The 21,671-nt window shown below is 41.8% G+C and overlaps 1 protein-coding gene across 1 annotated transcript; it reads left to right on the forward strand.

The window, feature by feature from the left end:
- The first annotated feature begins 235 nt into the window (after nt 1–235).
- Nucleotides 236–20,344, forward strand: LOC115460157 (tetranectin-like). Its single transcript, XM_030189995.1, has 3 exons — nt 236–369; nt 6,696–6,794; nt 19,440–20,344. The coding sequence occupies exons 1-3, from the start codon at nt 261–263 to the stop codon at nt 19,838–19,840; spliced, it is 609 nt and encodes a 202-aa protein (XP_030045855.1). The 5' UTR covers nt 236–260; the 3' UTR covers nt 19,841–20,344.
- Nucleotides 20,345–21,671: the final 1,327 nt, after the last annotated feature.

A 21,671-nucleotide genomic window follows, 5' to 3' on the forward strand; every position in this document is an offset into this window, starting at 1 on the left:
CCCTTTTGACCATAATCTACTACTAACACAGAAATTGCCAAGTCACAAAATGAGTTCACTTCGATTTCTCGTGATCCCTAACCCTGCATTCCAAAATTTCTCTCTTTTGTGTTGTTGGAATGCTATTGATCTAAAATAAAGATAACAAAACAAAAAAAAGATGAGAATCTGGAAGTATTCCTTCAGCAGACGTTCCTGATTACAGCACAGCCTAACTAAAGAAGCACAGCCCCAGCCACCCTCTCTGTGCAAAAAGCAGAATGGCGTTCAGAAGTGCATGCCTAATCCTGTGTCTCCTCAACCTTGCACAAATCACCATCCAGCAAAGCAACAGCAAACCCAGACAGAAACCGACCAATTCCAAGAAAGGTAGGACACGTCTGGAATTGTGGGCAACACTTTAAATAAGTATTTTCTTTACAAAATGCAGGTTTAACCAACTCAGCTTGAAATTTGAGAAGGATGATAAGACTGACAGTACAAACCCTATGTTCAAGAGTTTAGGGAGCATCATAGTGTTCTCAAATCTTGCTCCTGGTGATATATTTTTGTTTTCCTTCATTGTGGTAGCGGAGTTTTTCTCATTATCCTCTTAATGTGTGTTATGGTGATTGACTACCTGGATTTGTTTTTCCCTACATGAGGTTCTGTATTGATGCTGTAAATTCTTTTAGAGTCTGAAGACTTACCTGATATAAATTTGTTGAAGTTTCCAATAAAGAAAAATTAGAGGTACTTAATGGCCATGTTTTGTGCCCTGGTTGAAATGTTGTCCCATATAACTTAAAAAAAAAAAACCCTCTCTTAATGTCATTACTTGTTAAAAAAAAAAAAAAAAAAAGATTGTTTTCTATTTTAGAGAAGAATGCATCTCTAAATGCATATAGCCAATATTAATATAGATAGATCCTGTAAATAGGTTAATGAGTAAATACAAGAAAGCTGAATTTTGCAATAAATGGGATGCTGCACTCAAGATTTATTGCTTCAGATATCTCAGGTACATTGATTGATATGGTAAACACAGCCTTTATCTTTCCTTCAAATGAATTTGATACACAGCTTAGATATGAATCAGTGTAGAGTACTACCGGTAGAAACTAGAAAACTGCTTCCTTTGAACACTATGATAGCTAATTCTGATGTCAGCCTAAAAGGTAGTATGGCAGCCTGCAGGAAATATTTATTCAAACATATATAGAGGATGGGATGAACTAATCTGAAAGGGAAACAGATGGAAGCTACTGAAAATGAAGTGCAGAAAAAGAGACAAGAAACAAGTTAGCCATATAAGGGGGAGAGTTACTAATATGTGCATAGGGAATGATACATGACTATTTATTTTGGATTTAGCTCACACCTTTTTAGTAGTAGCTCAAAGTGTCAGGTATACTAGGTATTTCCTTGTCCCCTTTTTTTTTGCAATTTAATTTTTACAAGTAGAGAAAACTTGCAATGAAATCCAGAGAAATAATAATGAAGAAACAAAATACAATGTCAAAGTAAATTATATACTATACTCTTCCTTAGACCACTATTTGAAAGTCAGATAAGGGGGTTTAAGTAAAATTAAGATTACATTACTTGAAATATCAAGAGGAAAATGGCCTGGCCCGCGTGTTCCTACAAATTCTAATTCTTAACCTGTATCAGTTGTTCTGTCGGTCCACTGGATAGCTTTCTCATGTCCAAAAAAGTTCGTAGTTGATTTGGTTCAAAGAAAACATACTTATTTCCCAGGAAACGTATCAAGCATTTACATGGATATGCTAACTGAAAAGTTGCTCCTAAAGCTCTTGTTTCCTCTCCAAGAGTCAGAAACTGCTTCCTTCTCTCTTGTGTCACTTTTGCCACATCTGGATAAATCCATACTTTTTATCCACAGAATGGTATAGAAGAATTTTTAAAGTATAATCTCATCACTGAGTATGGATCTTGTTCAAATACAAGTGAAACAATTAATGTCCCAAGAGTAAATACTTCAGTCAATGAATCTTCTAGAAAAGCTGATAAATCATGAACACCTTGTTCATCTCTTTGTATTTGAGGTAAATTTCCAAGATTTACAGGTTCCCCTCCTTTTTGAACAGAAGATGGTAAACCCATCTTCTGTTCAAAAAGAATCCCTTCATTTATGCAGATGATGTTACTATTTTTATCCCCTTCAAATCCAACATTGCAGAAATTTCCGATAAAATAATCAATGGGATGAACACCTTAGCCTCTTGGGCCAATGCTTTCAAGATGAAATTGAATAAGGGGAAAACACAATGCTTAATCCTTACATCCAAGTACTCTACACTCTCTATGACGTCACCATCCCCATATCAGACAACCTAAAAATATTAGGAGTATTATTAGACAAACACCTAACTATGGAAAATCACGCAAAAGCTACAACAAAGAAAATGTTCAACATGATGTGGATGTTGAAGCATGTGAAACCCTATCTTCCCCTAAAAACCTTCCGCAATTTGGACCAATCCACTGTACTCACCCACGTTGACTACTGCAATAGTGTTTTTATTGGATGCAAGGCCCAAATTCTGAAAAAAACTCCAAACTACCCAAAACACAGCAGCCAGACTTATTTTTGGTAATTCGCGGTTTGAGAGCGCAACACCTCTCCATTTAAAACTTCATTGGCTCCCTGTTATGGAACGAATAAATTTCAAAGTCCACATGATGATTCATAAGATTATCTATGAAGAATCACCAGCCTACATGCACAATCTGATTGACCTTCCTACCAGGAATTGCTCTAGATCTTCTCGAACGTATCTAAACTTACATCTTCCCAACTGTAAAGGAATCAAGTACAAAACATATTATGCATCCAATTTCTCCATTTTAGGTAGCAAGCTCTGGAACGCCTTACCAAGATTGATTCGAACAGTCAATAACCATATACCCTTCCAGAAGCTGCTAAAACCTTACCTCTTCAAGTAAGCCTACACAAAGGACTTAACTTAAATTAAGATCCTTCTGCACTTCCCGGATCTGACTTTATGACAGAACCTGAAATATGCTTCCTCATGTACCCTTTTTGATTTCATCCCTCTTCTAACCATCATTATACATTCTTCCTTAATTACAACACACTATCCCAAGTTACACCCTCTTCCCACTCCCTACCTCTACCACCTTCCTCCCTTACCCATCTTACTTACCCACTTTTTATTGTCCACATATTCAGCTGTTTTATCCATTTTGTGTTATTTTGTAAACCTGTTATATTTGTAAGCTGCATTGAACCTGCTAATAAGTGGGAGAGCGCGGGGTATAAATGTTACAATACAATAATAAATTTAATTACACTGGGGAACAGCTGACGAAGAAATCTTCAAAATTTCAAGTAAATACTTTTTAAAGAAATCATGAGGTGTTATACCTGCCGAGCTAGGAAAATTCAATATTCTCAATGTTAGTCGCCTATTGTGATTCTCCATTTGTTCTATTTTTCGGTATGTTACTAGCTTATCTTTTACCAAAGCGTCCATCGTAAGCTTTATCTTATTAACTTCTGTTTGTGCCTGTCAAACCTGATTTGTTGTTTCAGTTTTTAGCTTCTCCAGAGATTCAGTAAGAGTATCCATTTTACTCACAATTAGTGTTGTTTCCTGGGTCGACTTAGTAACTGCTACTGTTAATTCCTGGATTGCTTTCCATATGGCTCCAAATGTAGCCTCCACGGGAGATTCGTGCTCCAAGTTAGTGAGTTCTGTGGGTTTAGAGACTGCACCGCCGGTCTGGGCACCGCTGTAAACGCGCTCCATCTCAGCTAGGGTCTCCATGTTGCCTCTGGACCTCGCAGGACATGGAGGTGGATTTAGTTCCGGCAAGGATAAAGTTGTTTCTAGGCCCTGGAGTGCCGGCGCTCCTCTGCCAGCACTCTGCCCGGGACTCGTCAAGCCGGTTGTCTGTGGGCACTCATCACATAGCAGTCTAAAGTTTGCTGGATGGGGGGACGAAGTTCTGGCCATCGACGGTTGGCTTTTTGCCATTCCCTTTCTCTTCGTGTGCGGCATCGACAAACAGAACATGTAAGCGGAAAACTCCAGGAAACCACAGAGCTGCTTAGCGTGCGAGTTTCAGGTCGCCATCTTGCCATGCCCCCAGTATTTCCTTGTCCCAGGAGGGTTAAGTGACTTGTTCAAGATCAAAAGGAGTAGTAGTGGGATTTGAACTGGGCTTCCCTAGTTGTCACCTTCGTTCCCTAACCACTAGACCGTTCCTCCACTCAAACTATTTGCCCCTTAACATTCATTGAATGACAAATCATGTGTATTATATTATAATGCATATTAGTTAGAGGGTCAACAAGGGGCAGAACCAAGATAGCAGCATGACTGCTGGTGGCGTCTCTTGAGAAGGCTGAAGCTTACCACAACTTTAGTTCTTCTTTTTCCACATACCTAAATGCCTCATGCTAACCAGAAAGGGGAGGTTAAGACTGCTGCCTTTGTGACCTGTACATCTACCCCAGTAAAGCAGTCTATTGTCTGGTATGCCACTGGTACCCCTGTGAAGGATGGAGTAGTAGAGCTCGCTGTTCCCATTGGTGTGGGAGAGCCCAAGAACTTGAGCTTAGAAACATCGTTGTCTCTACCAATCTGCAATCTGTCTTCCTGCCTGGCAGAATCAAAAGGTTTGACAGCCCCTGACCTGAATGCAGAAGGCACTGCTGGGAAGTCGCTAGAGGTGATCTGCCCTTTGGGTTCTAATTCTGCTGGGATTTCCTCTGGTTGTGGTGGATTTTTCATCTTTTGCTTCCGGTGGAGTGACTCTGGATGGTGTGTGGCAAATGCTATAAAGTTTGGAAGCCTCTTTAACCAAGATTTCAACTGACTTGTCTACACTCCTGGGTAAAATCAATATTTTATCTAAAAATGTTGAGGCAGTCAAGTCAGATTTTTCAACGCAAATTCAACAGAGATGTGTGAAATCCGTGCAAGATTTAACAGCTTCATTGGTAAAGGATAACACTTTAATTCATAGAAAAATAGAAACTTTTGAAAACTACAATCATAGCTTGAATGCGCGTTTTCTGAACGTTCCTAAATTTGCTGGATTGACTCTGGGTGATATCTTTAAGAAATACTTGGGACAGAGCCTGTTACGATGCTTTCATCTGCAGTTTGACTGTGGTTTACCGCTTGAGTTTGAATCAGCAATGTTTTTCTTCAGATAAGTGGATGTTATTTTTCTTTAACATAGCTGGCTCTGTATATTCATGGGGCTTGGCAGTGTTTATTTATCTGTCGGTGGGAACATTTACTGATGTCCTAGATAGGATTGCCACAATGATTTTATGAAATTAGTTGGCTTAATAAATAATTTCTGATATTTGGTTTACTTTTCAGCCAAGGTTATTTTTATATGTTGTTCTAAGAATATATTAAGAAAGTTGCAAACCATACAAAACACTGCAATTCAGTTAATTTGTTTGCTAAAGAAATTTGACAGTGTTTCTCTCTATTGTATCCAACTTCATTGGTTACCAATACAGGGCAGAATCATTTTTAAGCTATGTTGTTTTGTTTATAAAATAGTCCATGGATATGCTCCAACCCAGTGGTTCCCAAACCTGGTGCAGGAGACACCCCAACCAGTCAGGTTTTCAGGATATCCACAATGAATATTCATGAGAGTGCATGCAAATCTCACTCATGAATATTCATTGTGGATAACCTGAAAACCTGATTGCCTCCAGGACCAGGTTTGGGAACCACTGCTTCAGCCTATGGGTTTCTTTTACAAAGCCACGCTAGTGATTCCTGCACAGCAAATGAGAGGAAGCTCATTCAATTTCTATGGGCTTCCTCTCATTTGCCACATGGGAATCGCTAGCAGGGCTTTGTAAAAGAAGCCCTATATGTGTCCTCTAATTAAAATGTTGAGTTCGGGAATTACTACTCGTAACACTTTTAGGTTATCTTTTCCAACTTTTAAGAGTTATGGTTGAAACACATGCTTGTTTTCTTATCAAGCAGCCAAATACTTTGCCAACAAGTTTAGCTTATTATTCTTTTCACAGATTGAATAAGGCTGTTTAATTTAAGAAACGTGCTCTTGTAAGATAATCCTGTTTTAGCTTTACTAACTTTGATATTATTATTTTGTAATTTCCAGTTAGTTGTTTCTGGTTAATCTAGTTATAATCCGCTCCAAACCATATTTTTATGAATTGATTTTCTATTTTTAAACCAATTTCTATCTGTAAATCTAATCATTTACCTCCTTTCAAAGTGAATAGACTGTGTTGGCAATAGCACATGGTAGCCGCTAGCGTGGCTTAGTAAATAGGGGAGTTAGACACTGGCAAATAGGTAAGATATGGTAGGAGAGAGAAGCAGACTTTCTAGCACTAGAAATGTAAAAGTACTTTGCTAGTTCAATATCGTTTCAAATTATTTCTTAGAACACCTTGATTTTTATGTGCAGTAGCATGCAGAATATATTATTGGCAGGAAATTCAAAAAACGAAGGGCTCTGTGAGACTTTAAAGGTGCCCATTTTCAAAGCACATAAACTTACATAGCCTATGTAACTTTATAAGTCTATATGTTTTGAAAATGAGCCTCTTTATATATTTAGGTGTCTCCACTCCCCTATGTGTTTTTAGTAACCCTGTATTGATGTGATCTTGCAAATGTACTCTTATTTGCAATTTTATAACTTGGTTTCTTGAACAGATGTGGTAACCATGCAAATCATTGATGAGATAAAGAAGCAAATCAATGACATTGCACATGATGTGAACCTATTGAAGGAACAGCAGGCATTACAAACAAGTAAGTTATTGTTGCAAACCTTCAACATCACCATTTCACAGAATTGACCATTCATCACTACCATTACTGCAAACAAATGTACTCCATTTATACTGGTAGTATATTACTTGTATCCTTCATTTTAGCAGTGAGCTAGGCCTCATATAGGAGGGTTATGGGTTTTTTTTTTTTTTAGCAAACATTCAGTCTGTTTAAGTGCCTTAAAAATCTCAGTTCACACAAAAACAATATAATGTGCATACAATATACAATCAAATACCATGCATTATAATGTTCCAAAGTGGGTTGAAAATTTGTTGTTAGCATGAATATATGAAACTGAAAAAAGTATGAAAGTCAATGGAAAAAAAGTCACATTTTCCAGAAGCAAACCAGAAACTTTTGCCTGTGTACATTCCTATCGCACAGCCTTATTTATTTCCTTCCTCTGTCTTTTTTCATTTATCTATTTATTTATTTTTATTTATTTATTTATTTATTGCATTTGTACCCCACATTTCCCCACCTATTTGCAGGCTCAATGTGGCTTGCATAGTACCGTCAAAGGGGTTTGCTCAGTCGGTGAATAACAAATACAAAGTTGTATAGTGATCTTATGAGGTATAACTGGAGGGTCGGAATGGATGAAGATTGCATAATAAAGATTTATATACCACCTTCCTGACACAAAATCATTCTATAATGTGCCTTGGAAAGCATCACAGATCCACATAAATTCTTCAGAAAAACATCCTGATAGGCTTTGCCTTTTATCCAATGGAGATAATGCACAGCCTCAGATATGTGTGTGAACCTATTGAAGGAACAGCAGGCATTACAAACAAGTAAGTTCCCTCCACTCCAGAACATGCACTTGCTTCAGGATTAGTCACAAGATCTGTGAAAATAACACACTTCCCTGTCTTTGTCCCAAGACCATCTCCCCTGCCCTAAGCCCTGCCAGCCTGAGATCTAAAGGTCGCTTCAAACCTGGAGAATCTCCTCTGTTGAGTCTGAATGGTACTTTCTGCTGATTTATTCGCTTTCAACTTCTAAATTCCCATTGTCCTATAGATGGAATTCAGTCACATTTGATTATTGAACCAAAGTCCAGGTGATTATTGCATAATCTTTGTAGCTTTGGGGCAGGAAAGGAAGTACTGTTTTTCCTCTCCTGACCTAAACAGACTTTGGGGAAAACATCCACACTATCTACCTAATAGTGTCCATTTTGCAGAAGTCTGCAAATACTTAGCTAGGCAGAAGAGGGCAGTGTTAATCCATTTTAACACTACTTGATTGCTATAGAAATGGATCTCTCTGTACAACCCTCTCATCTTGCTCCTGAGCTCATGATTAGATAGACCATCATTACAAAACTGATTCACTAAATCATGCTAAAAAAAAAGCCACTATAAAGCACAGTGACCACTTAGTGCAGCTTACTTAACAGCAAATAGGACCTATTTCCCAAAGTGCTTTAAAAATATTCCTTATTGTACAGTAATGCACTTTAGTTCATCAGATTCTAAGGTTGTCATTTCTTTGTAAACACAACTCTCCACAGGAAGTTAATGCCTCTATTCAGGAAGAATGGAATGAGTAAACCATGTCTCTCTCCTATCTCTGTGCTCAGAAGTATAGCAAGTCTGGTGCGTGCCCTTTGTAACACGATCCCCAAATGCTGCTGACGTGCCCCTGCTCTGCCCACTTTGCAAGGGAACTCAATGGAAGGAGCATGATTTTGGCATCCCAACTTCCTTTGCGCCCTGTGCGGCCACACCGCCCACGCATAGCTTGCTACGGCCCTGTCTAAGCTTTTCCCGACACCTCCTCCAGTAGGTCCTAAGATTAATAACCATGCATCAGGAAGCAGATATCAGCAAATCAACTTAGTAAATTATTGAATGTTTCACCACGTTGTATAAATGTCTCCAATTTTATGAAAATCTATTAGCTTGCCATTTTTTGTGCCGTTAATTTGGACATTACGCAAATAAAATCTAATTTATGTAAAACCAGGTCTAATATCACTATTAAGAACTTCCCAAAGCGACTGAAGGCCTGTGTTAAAGCTGGGGATGAACACTTTGAGCATTCACAGTGACTGCAAATTTCTGACACATTGTTAGTTATATCATTTGAGTGATGTTATTTTATTGTGCTTTAGCTCGAACATTTTTAATGCGCAAAAATTGCTAGGTAGGTACGCTAAAATGTCAGTAACATCAACATAACTTAAGATAATTAACTTGTTTAATAGTAATATGTAAGTATGATGACTAAATAAGTACGTAAAATTTCTCATTAAAATTCAAAACAGTTGCTGAGAAAATGACAGAAAAACTCTACTTGTTTTGCCTCACCCTGTACATTTGAAGCAAGAAGTCTGTGAGGGAGTCAGTTATACACAGAAAAATTTAGGCAGATAAAGACCATATGGCCTACGCAGTCTGCCCATCCATGCCATCCACTCTCCCTATCAGTCCCTTAGAGATCCTGTTTACTTGTCCCAAGCTCTCTTGAATTCAGATACTGTTTTTGTTTCCACCACTTCCTCAAGTTACTTTTAAGTCTATCCCCTTTCACCTTCATCCTATGTCCTCTTGTTCCAGAGCTTCCTAAGAGGGTAACTCTATAACACGACGCCTTGAATTTCGTGTCCACAGGTTGTGCAGTAGGAGCCTTTTTTTTTTAACAAAGGAACGTAGACACCTTCATTTGTTTATAGAATACTAGTGTAACCAGGTACTAATGCCCCTAACGTTTAGGTGTGATCACACATCCCAGCCATATAGCTGGTGTGAGTTGAGTGTCTAAGTGTCACAGAAATTCCCATAACTTACAGTCACGTGAGTGGGATCCTGGCCTATGTCCCCCCAATGCTTTGCCCCTGTGTTTGCCCCCCCCCCCCTTACAAATACCCTCTATGAACATTAAGCAGAACGCACACTTGAGGTAGAACACAGCAAAGAAGAGGTGGTCTGCAGACAGTGATCAGGGAGCACAAAAGAGCAGATCACACGTCAAGTCATAGTAAGATGTTTATGCAATAAAAATGCCCGACGTGGACCATGTTTCACCCAAGCAAAAGCGCTGCCTCAGGAGCATTCACAGAAAATCCTTCAATCACATTATTGCTATCAAGTGGTTGCGGTTATCTGCATGTTACTTTGAGGTACTGCTGGCTTTTGTGAAACACTTTGATGTTCTATTCTGTTCTATATATACCGCCCACATTCCAAAATTTGGATTCATAGTGGTTAACAATCAAAAGGTCTCAACAACCGAGGGAATTATAATCATCATCAAATATGGATAAATACATTAATTTTCAAACACATACATTTTTAAAGCCTTTGTGAAACATATAGAAGATGGTAATTGTCTTAACTCACAAGGCAAAACATTCCAAATTCTTGCACCTAATAATGGAAACGAATGTTCGTGAATGGATTTTAACTGTCCATTTTTAAGCGATGGATAGCCTATTTGCAGAGTTTGAAGAAAACAAGAATTTTGTTTATAGGAAGGAATAACAAGTAGTTCTATAACTCCCTCTGAGTTCTGACCATGAATTGATTTAAAAATTATACAAGCTATCTTGTATTTAATATGCTTATTGACAGATAGTCAGTGAAGATTAGACAAAAGTGGAGCAGAACTATGAAACTTACCTTTACCAAAAGTTAATCTAGCAATAGTATTTTGCAATAGCTGCAGCGTTTTCTGGAGTTTGATCGAAATATTATAATGGAATGAATTACAGTAATCCAACTGAGGGAGAAGGATTGCCTGTACTAATATCCTAAAATTTTGTGCTCTGTAATTTTGTTCTTGATAATAGTCTCTACCATTTTGCCCAGCACCGACGTCAGACTCACCGGTCTATAATTTCCCGGATCTCCTCTGGAACCTTTTTAAAATATCGACACTACATTGGCCACCCTCCAATCTTCTGGTACCACGCTCGATCTTAAGGATAAATTACAAATCACCAACAGTAGCTCTGCCAGCTCATTTTTTAGTTCTATCAGTACCCTGGGATGAATACCATCCGGTCCAGGAGATTTGCTACTCTTCAGTCTGCAGAACTGCTCCCATTACGTCTTCCAGTTTTACAGATATTTCATTACGTTTTTCCGACTCGTCAGCCTCGAATACCCTGTCCGGCATTAGTATCCCTCCCAAATCTTCCTCGGTGAAGACCGAGGCAAAGAACTCATTTAGTTTTTCTGCTATTTCTTTGTCTTCCTTGATTGCCTCTTTTACACCCCGGTCATCCAGCGGGCCAACTGATTCTTTTGCTGGCTTCCTGCTTTTAATGTATCTAAAAAAATGTTTACTATCAGTTTTCGCCTCTAGCGCTATCTTTCTTTCAAAATCCCTCTTTACCTTTCTTATCAGCGCTTTGCATCTGATTTGACATTCCTTATGCCGCTTCTTATTTTCTTTATTCGGTTCCTGCTTCCATTTTCTGAAGGATTCCTTTTAGCTCCAATAGCCTCCTTTACCTCATTTTTTAACCATGCCGGTTGTCATTTAGTTTTCCATCCTCCTTTTCTGATACGTGGAATATGTTTGGCCTGGGCCTCCAGGACGGTGTTTTTGAACAGCATCCACGCCTGTTGTAGGTTTCTTACCCTCTCAGTCGCTCCTCTAAGTTTCTTTTTACCGTTCTCATTTTATCATAGCTTCCTTTTTTAAAGCTGACCCTAACATATTTGACTTCCTATGTTTACCTTTTTGAAAGCAATAAAATGTCCAGGCAACAAAGGTAGAAAAAGGCATTTTATTTTGAATATTTTGAATGGAATATGTTAGCTGTGGGAAATGTGCATAACAAATGTCTTTGTATTGTGATCTGTGAAATGCATTTCTGTTTTTTGTCTAAATATTTTTATTTCTAGTTTATGATCCCTTGTTCTATATTTGGTGAGGGTAATGGCAGGTGGGGAAATTGGAGGGGTTGCAGGGAGGAGAAGGGATCGGGAATGGGGGCTCTCCTTTATTTTCTGACCTGGGCTCTAGCATGTCTACTACTGGTCCTGACCCTTGCTGTATAGCTTGTGCAGATCTTCAGCTGAGGACCTCCTCCAAAGACAGCCAGAACTCTCTTCTACCAAGCTCTGCAGTCCGTGAAAGCATCCTTGAGCCCCTGACAACTAAGCATGCATATAGTGCAGGCATTAGTGGCTAAGGGACCTTGCTGCTGCCTGTCAAGCTTGGTAAAAGGGAGATCTGCTGGCCACCTTCTGACAGTATGTGGGGATTCTCATTAGCTAAAGTATTTATATTTTGAGGTGGGGTAGGGTGGGGCAGAGGTCTGGCTATGCCACTGGCCTATGCCATTATAAATCATTAGTGTACAGGCAAATTTAAGCATACCCACTCACGACAGGTCAGTAGCAGGTATAAGGCAATGTGTGTAATGGATGGTATTCTATAAGATGCACATGCTCCACCCACGGCTAAAAGAGAATTTGAAAAGAGCACTAGACAATACTGGTCTGGGGTGGGGGGCTGCTTTGGCTGTACTTAAGGGGATGTAATTGGGTGACCTTTGCAGTGGAGAGGGGGGAAGTACTTAACTACTTGGGAGTCAGTTTGGAATAGGAGGAAGAACTTGGAGGGGTCTTTGCAGTGGGTGATGTCATTCAAAGGGAAGGGAGAGGGGCAGTTCGTTACTGCTAGCACCAGTGCCTTTGAGAAGTGGCCAAATGCTTCCAGGACAGAACAATAACGCTGCTTTTGAAGTTTTGATTTTGTTCTGTGGGAGTTGGAAACCTGTGCTACTGAACTACTGCCAGTTGGTGACTCCCTCAGTAAATTAAGGTGATTTTAACTGCACCTTGATATCTTCATGTACAGAGATAGTTGTTAGGGGATCATTTTCATTTCATTTCTATATTGCCCTTAATAACTTACTAACACTGTTTCATGCATATAAAGCCTCTTATAGAATTGACCCATACATACCAGTGCCACTATGACAAAAGTGTGCACTTGCATGGGGTTGGATCTAGTCATGTTTAGGGGAGATGTTTGAGTGAATTCCTGAAGCACATATACTGTACATTGTAAAAAATACACACCTACAAAACATTTTCACAGGGGATAAAACATGGATTTGAGAAGCTGTTGCTCTGCTTTCATTTGTGAAATTCAGAAGTTGCAATTGCAGTCTTGGATGTGCAATTACTAGCTAGGGGACACCTTGCATCAACTCCTTGTCGGTGTTTTGTAAAACCCCTGATGTAGCCTAATTGGCAAAACATGGCCATGTTGGGTCTATTTCAATAAAGATTTCCAGATCTGCTCTGGTTGCTGTTCTGTATGTTAAAATGAGAGGACAGATCAACTCCTAGTGGTTAGGGTGGTGGACTTTGGTCCTGGGGAACTGAGGAACTGAGTTTGATTCCCGGCACAGGCAGCTCCTTGTGACTCTGGACAAGTCACTTAACCCTCCATTGCCTGCCGCATTGAGCCTGCCATGAGTGGGAAAGCGCGGGGTACAAATGTAACAAAAAAAAACAAACTGGGTGGAGGGATGACACTATCAGGCTTATTTTCGAATGAGAAGGGCGCCCATCTTCCGACACAAATCAGGAGATGGGCGTCCTTCTCTCAGGGTCACCCAAATCGGCATAATCGAAAGCCGATTTTGGGCGCCCTCAACTGCTTCCCGTTGCAGGGATGACCAAAGTTTATGGGGCCGTGTTGGCAGCGTAGTGAAGGCGGGACTGGGGCGTGCTTGAGATGGGCGTCCTCAGCCAATAATGGAAAAAAGAAGGGCATCCCTGATGAAAACTTGGCCGACTTTACTTGATCCATTTTTTCTTGTGACCAAGCCTCAAAAAGGTGCCCGAACTGACCAGATGACCACTGGAGGGAATTGGAGATGACCTCCCCTTACTCCCTCAGTGGTCACTAACCCCCTCCCACCTCTATGCCAGCCTCAAATGTCATACCCAGCTCCATGACAGCAGTATGCAGGTCCCTGGAGCAGTTTTAGTGGGTGCAGTGCACTTCAGGCAGGCGGACCCAGGCCCATCCCCCCCCCCCTACCTGTTACACTTGTGGTGGTAAATGTGAGCCCTTCAAAACCCACCAGAAACCCACTGTACCCACATATAGGTGCCCCCCTTCACCCCTTAGGGCTATGGTAGTGGTGTACAGTTGTGGGGAGTGGGTTTTTTTTTTTGGGGGGGGGGGGTTGTGGGGCTTAGCACACAAGGTAAGGGAGCTATGCACCTAGAAGCAATTTGTGAAGTCCACTGCAGTGCCCTCTAGGGTGCCCGGTTGGTGTCCTGGCATGTCAGGAGGACCAGTGCACTACAAATGCTGGCTCCTCCCACGACCAAATAACTTGGATTTGGTCGTTTCTGAGATGGGTGTCCTCGGTTTCCATTATTGCCAAAAACCGGGGACAACCATCTCTAAGGTTGACCTAAATGTTGAGATTTGAGCATCCCCGACCATATTATCAAAACGAAAGATGGACGCCCATCTTGTTTTGATAATACGGGTTTCCCTGCCCCTTATGGAGCCATCCTGCGAGGACGGCCCCAGGAAAACTTGAGCACCCCATTCGATTATGCCCTTCTATGTGACAAGGATAGCATACAGACAAAGCATCAAAGCCTGGCAGGAAAGAATGCATTGTAGAAACTTCATGTGTGACAAGAATGAGGATGACAATGGGAGTACACCAATCTCACAATGGAGAAACAGTTTCAGTCAGAAAAAAACATGAAATATAACACAGCTCTAAATTGGTGTAGTGTACTAGTCCTGCCAAAAACTTTAAAAAAAATGAAAAACAATATAATTAAGGTGGAGAGAAAAAGACCTTAGAGATAAAGCACCCCTTTTCATTCCACTTACAGAAAGTGTTGTGAAAAAGAGCTGTCCCAGTCACTTGTCATAAAAAAAGTCTGCTACATAAATGTGCCAAATTATCTTCTTTCACAAAATTTTCAAGCATTATCTTATACGTTGTTGGACAGACTGGAAAACAGGATACTCCCAAGGAGGAACATTTAAGACTTTGAGAACCTTTAACAGTCTCCAAACAACAAAATCATGCAAGCTCCACAAAATTCTTATAGTTCAATTCCACAGCACATCCATAACAGCGCAATCCATGGGGTCTTTATAGTTCTCTCAACAGCGGCCCTGTTTCACATGAAGCTGCGTGAGGAGAATGTCAACTGTTGCCCAGAGCTTACAGTTTCTTATGTGTGTCTGTACTATGCAGCATACACCTAGTATTTCTTTAGAAATAAGAGAGGTAGTCAGGATGTAGAAACAGACAATGAAACAGTAATACAAATGAGAAATGCTAACAAAATTGTCAACTCAATAACAATGGGAGATTTCAATTACCTTTGTATTGATTGGGTAAATGTTTCATCAGGATATACTAGGCAGGTAAAGGTTTTTAGATACTATAAATGACAGGTTCATGAAGCAGCAGATCCTGGAATCAATGTTAGAGGGGGGGGGGGGAACTATATTATATTTAGCCCTCACCAGCGTGCAGGACCTGGTGCAAGGAGCCATAAAAATTCAATGAAATTTGGCATATAATCATTGACAGGAGGACATTAATAGGGACTTTTACTAAGCTATGGCAGCATTTTTGGTGCTCGCTAAAAATAAGCATGTGCTAAACACCAGTGGCATACCAAGGGCGGGGTGGTGGGGTTGGTCCGCCCTGGGTGCATGCTGCAGGAGGGGTGCAGGGAGCAGCTGCCCTTAGCCACTAATGCCTGCACTATATGCATGCTTAGTTGTCAGGGGCTCAAGGATGCTTTCACGGACTGCAGAGCTTGGTAGAAGAGAGTTCTGGCTGTCTTTGGAGGAGGTCCTCAGCTGAAGATCTGCACAAGCTATACAGCAAGGGTCAGGACCAGTAGTAGACATGCTAGAGCCCAGGTCAGAAAATAAAGGAGAGCCCCCATTCCCGATCCCTTCTCCTCCCTGCAACCCCTCCAATTTCCCCACCTGCCATTACCCTCACCAAATATAGAACAAGGGATCATAAACTAGAAATAAAAATATTTAGACAAAAAACAGAAATGCATTTCACAGATCACAATACAAAGACATTTGTTATGCACATTTCCCACAGCTAACATATTCCATTCAAAATATTCAAAATAAAATGCCTTTTTCTACCTTTGTTGCCTGGACATTTTATTTTTCCATCATGCTGGTTGCACTGTTTCTTTTATGCTTTCCAGTCTGTCATCTGCTAATTCTCTTTCAAGTGGCTGCTGTCTATTTCTTTTCCCCTCTCTCCTATCTATTCCTTCACTACACCTGCCTCTGACACATTGTTTGTTCTTTTTTTATGTCTTTCCTATCTTTTATTTTATTTTCTGCCTGTCAACTCAAATTTCACCCTCTTTCTCACTCTTTTCCTTTTTACTTTTCAGCTACCTATCAAATCTTCATCTTCTCTCATCTTCTAGCTGTCCCATTCCCCATCTCACTTCTTCCTCAGCCCTCCATTCCCATTACCATATTTCTACCCTCAGTAACACTATCCTCCCATTCATTTCCTTGCCACCCCCTTCCTCCTCTTTCTGGCTTCTCCCACATGGTTCCACCATTCCCAGCGTTTTCCTCCCTTCACCCATAGTCCAGCATTTCTGCCCTCTCCCCCATAGTCCAGCATCTCTCCCCTCTCTTCCTTCACTCCCATTGTCTGGCATCTCTCCATCACTCCCCTCTGCTCCTGGATCCAATTTTTCCTTTTTTTTCTCCCCTCTCCACCTCCTGTATATCTTTCCCTCCTTCTCAACCCCCTTGACCAGCATCCCTCCCATTGTCCAATATCTCTGTCTCTCTCTCACTTGTGCCCTGGGTCCAACATCTCTCCCTTTCTCCCCTCCACCATCATGCCTAATATTTCTCCCTCTCTCACCCCTCTCCATGCAGTATCTCTCCTTCCCTTTCTCGCCCCTCTCCACTCCTTTGCTACATCTCTCCCTTCCTCCCCTCCATCCATCCCATATCCAACAATTCTCCCTCTCTCTCACCTCTCTCCTCCCCACCATTGTCCACCATCTCTCTCTCTCCCTCCCTCCCTTGTGCCCAACATCTCTCCCTTCCTCCCCTTCACCATCATGCCTAATATTTCTCCCTCTCTTGCACTCCCTGTCTGTGCAGTATCTCTCCCCCATACAGCATCATCCCTCCCTCTCCCCTCCATGCAGCATCTCTCCTTCTCTATCTTGCCCCCCATGCAGCAACTCTCCTTCCCTCTCTTGCCCCCTCCCATTAAGCAACTCACCTTCCCTCTCTTGCCCCCATGCAGCATCTCTCCTTCCTTCTATTGCCCCCCCCATGCAGCATCTCTCCTTCCCTCTCTTGCCCCCCAATGCAGCAACTCTCCTTCCTTCTCTTGCCCCCCTGTGCAGCAACTTTCCTTCCTCCTCTCGCCCTCTGTACATCATCTCCTTCCCTTTCTAGCCCACACGTACAGCAACTATCCTTCCCTCTCTTGCCCCCCCAACAACTCTCTTTCCCTCTTGCCTCCCTGTGCAGCAACTTGCCTTCCTTATCTTGCATATCCCCCCATTTAGCAACTCTCCTTCCCCCTCTCGTCCCCCCTCCCGTGCAGCAAATCTGCTTCACCCTTTTGCCCCCCCCCCATACAGCAACTCTCCTTCCCTCTCTCACCTCCCCCCCCATGCAGCTTCTCTTATTCATTCTTTCCCTCACCTCACCCATCCCATGACACTTCTTGCTCCAGTGGGTCTCCTTCAGCAGCGGTGATTCCTATATGCTGCTGCCTGCCGCTAACCCTGAAGCCTCCCCTCTGTCGCGTACCAATTCCCGCCCAGGCAGAGAAACAGGAAGCTGCGGCAGAGGAGAGGCTTCAGGGTTAGAGGCAGGTAGCAGCATATAGGAATTTCTGCTGTGCCGCTGCTGCTGGGGACCCGCTGAAGCAAGGAGAGTCATGGTGAAGTAAGGGAAGGAATAAAGAAGAGATTGGCGTGGGCCCCATTGGAAAAAAGCGCCAGGACAGCAAATGCTGGTGTTTTTAAGATGCACCTGCTGCTGGGTGGACCTGAGTCCAAACTGAGTGGGCCCAGGCCCACCTGGCCCCACCCATGGCTATGCCCCTGGCATAGGCACATCTAACTGCCATCATAGAACTGGTGCTAAGTGCACCCCATTGTAGCACCTACATCTTGGCACCAAGTTATATAATTTTGCTCTTATTGCCTTGAGAGTAAATATAACATGTGAGAATTGAAAGTAAACCGCCACACAAAAGGACAACTCAGCTTATTACATCAGCCTCTCAATGCTTCTTTTACCTCTCAAGAAATCATGTAACCATAACCAGTAATGGTTCAGGTCACATGCACCAGCCAGATCCCACAGTGTGGACTACTGGAGCATTTTAATTACAAAAGGTGAGATTTTAATCACCCAAAATGTATGGGCAATGCTTTTGATATACCACCTTTCTGTGTTACAACTAAAATGGTTTATATATTATATACAGGTACCTTCTCTAGCCCTAATGGACTCAGAATCTGAGAGGCCCTTTTAGAAAGGAATGCCAGCACTGTGTGTGCCAAATCGGCCTTACTGCCGGCCCGGCAGCAGTTCCAAGTTTGGCGTGCGCAGCTTCCCGTGGTAGAAAATTATTTTCTATTTTCTACCATGGGAGGCATCCCCAGCAGTAACTGGCAGTGACCCACATTGCCACACACTGCCCGATTACCACATGGTTAGCGCATTTGCCCTTACTGCCTAGAAAATTATGTTTATGTTGTTATCCATTTATAATTACTGACAATTATACCTTGTCCTGATATCATTATATTATGTTGTTATCCACTTACCCACTTCTTAATCATCATAATTTTCGTATGAACCTTAATAGCAATAATTCTGAAATTCTTCTCCAGTTAATATGATTGCCATAATATTCCCTATGCACCTTATCTGTTATATATACTCTGATTCTCTATTCCATCAATGTGATTGTAGTTGTATTATATTGTAAGCCACATTGAGCCTGCAAATAGGTGGGAAAATGTGGGATATAAATGCAGCAAATAAAATAATCAAATAAATAGGAGGTGGTAAGGGCTAAGACCGTAAATGGCTGCACACTAATTTTATTTTAAGCGCATGGCCATTTAAGGCTCCATTTTAAAAAAGCACTTTTTTTCCTGCCATGATAGAATGTGGCCTAGCACGTACCAATTTCACGTGCCAAATCTACCACAGGCCACTTTTTACCACAGTTTAGTAAAATGGCCGCTAAGTTAATTTTACTTGGGGCAATGGAAGGTTAAGCGACTTGCCCAATGTAAATGATGCTGGTTTCCTTACAGGAAGCTCATACTCTAGCTGAGTGAGTATACAGTATGAGGGGGTGATTACATAGTTTGCTTTTGTGGAAACAAATCTTTTTCCAGAATTTATCTGTCCAAATCCCCAGCATCTTCAGTGGGCAACAGAAACAGTTTTTGCAATGGAGCACTGCTTTGATAAATCAGCCAATTACAACATTGCAGGGCTAGAGGGAAAGGGAAAGGGAAGAGGCAAGAGAAAAAAAGATACCGTGTTTTGATGGGCATATGGCAAGATTCAAGTTCATCAGGGGACTCTCTTGTCTTTCTCTTTTATTAGTTTGTTTCAAAGGTTTCAAGGTCCAGAACAAGTGCTTCCTGCCCTTCTCCCAGGCAAAGACTTACCACGAAGCTAACAATGACTGCATGGCTCAGGGAGGCATTCTCAGCACCCCCGAAAATGGTGATGAGAATGACTCATTATACGAGTACATGAGAAAGATCCTAGGCTCAGAGGAGGAGGTCTGGATTGGCATCAACGACATGGCAAACGAAGGCACCTGGGTGGACATGTCTGGCAGCAGCATCAGCTTCAAAAACTGGGAGACAGAAATCACCACCCAGCCCGATGGAGGGAAGCAGGAGAACTGTGCGGCCTTGTCAGGAATAGCCAATGGCAAGTGGTTTGACAAGAAGTGCAGAAACGAATTGCCTTTCATCTGTCAGTTTGTAATAGTGTAGCCATCAAAGTGCATGTCTGCTGCTACAGCAGGCCAGATCTAGCTTCAGGAATATTAGACAAATGTATATAAAATGTCAAAAAAACAATCATTGTAACTGTGTTGCATTGAAATGGTTGTGGCCTACTGTGATGGATTAATGTGGTTAAGATAGATGCTGGATTATGATGGCCTATGTCCTAAATTCAGATCCATAGACACTGCATAACCCCTGTCTCTAAGGCATGTATTAGAGCTCTATTTTTTTACACCTTGAAAACTTAGCATCTACCCTGTTTGTAGGTAAACCTTGTAGCTAGCTGTATGAGGTCGTTCACAAACTGCGATACATGTATGTTCCAAAGCAGAAACCCGCAGGTCAGGGTACGAGAACCCCTATTCATACAACAACAGTCAAAGTCAAGAAGTAGCGGTGGATCAAGAAGTCTCGTCAGCCAAGGGTTGATTGGAGTAACTTTATTGCACCAAATATATGTATGTAAAATATAAATCAATATTATATAATGCTTGCAAACATTTGCAGTTCATGTTCCTTTTTTAATGAGATAATTTTTCTCACAGTGTCCTTGGTACCCTGCTATTTAAGTACATTTTCATTTGCAACTTTTACATCTGTGCTACACACTTGATTTTGAAGAAATCTGAGCAAGACATATCCAGGCTTTTTACCCCTAAATACTTCAAATTGTTATTTTACTTTCTTGACTTTTTAAGTTACATTAAAAAGAGGATCTACAGCAAGGACACAGGATCCTAAGAGGCCAGAGGTTTGGGCAACAGATGCCCTCATGTTGGCAGCTGCTTGGATTGTTGCAGGGCTGGAAAATATGGATGAGGGCTGAATCTTGTATGTATCACCTACCTAGGATGACAGAGCCGTAGACGTACAAAGTTTGACAATTTAATTTGAGAGATGGAGGTGGAAAGCAAAAGGGTAGGGAGATCAGAATAAGCAAGTGAAAGGTTCAAAATTTATCTCCCCTCCAATGCTACTGCTTTTCTTCTCCTTCTCTCACCCAGTGCTGCCTCCCTTTGTCTTTCTCCTAGCTGACCCCTAATGCTCACCTCTCTAGTTTTTATCCTTCCCTGCCCTGTAATATCTCCCCCACATCTCTCTCTCTCTCTCTCTCTCGCTTTCTTCTATCCCTGCCCTGTAATATTTCTCCCTCTTCTAGTTTACATTACTCCCTTTCCTTAGGCTGGCTCAAGGGTATCATTCACGCTAGGTGAACCTTCATCTCTGTTCTCCACCACTACAGGGCAGCGCAAGGCCCTACCTCACCCTTCATGTCCAGCATCTCCCCTTCCCTACCTCCTCTCTCCCTCATGGTGTTCAACATTCCCCACTCCACCTCCAAGGTGTTCAGCAGCTCCCCTCCACTCACTCACCTCTGCAGTATTCAACATCTCTCTTTCCCTCCCCCTCCCCCAGGTGCTCAGTAGCTCATCTTCCCTTCCTCCTCTGGGATGGCAGTGATGCAGGAGTCAGTGTGTGTGTCTAAAGCTGATTCCAGTGTGACTAGTGCAAGGGGAGCAACACATTTATGTACCACCTTGTAGGCCCTACTGTTTAGGACCAGGACATTTAGGCCCCAGTCTCTTATTCTGTCTCCTAGCTTGTTCCTTTCTCTATGGCACCCCAGCTGTGCTCCCTCCCCGCTTCTCCCCAACAATTTGGGTGCCTCTCTGGCTCCTTCTCAGCTGTCCGGAACCTCACTTTCATACTGCCCAAAGGGACACTGCAGTTCCCATTGCCTAATCCACAACTCATGGGACATTTCATGTGTCAGTGCCCTGAACATTTCATAGGCACCAACTTCGCATAATGATCT

This window comes from Microcaecilia unicolor, chromosome 1, assembly GCF_901765095.1.
Source record: "Microcaecilia unicolor chromosome 1, aMicUni1.1, whole genome shotgun sequence".
Lineage (NCBI taxonomy): Eukaryota > Metazoa > Chordata > Amphibia > Gymnophiona > Siphonopidae > Microcaecilia > Microcaecilia unicolor.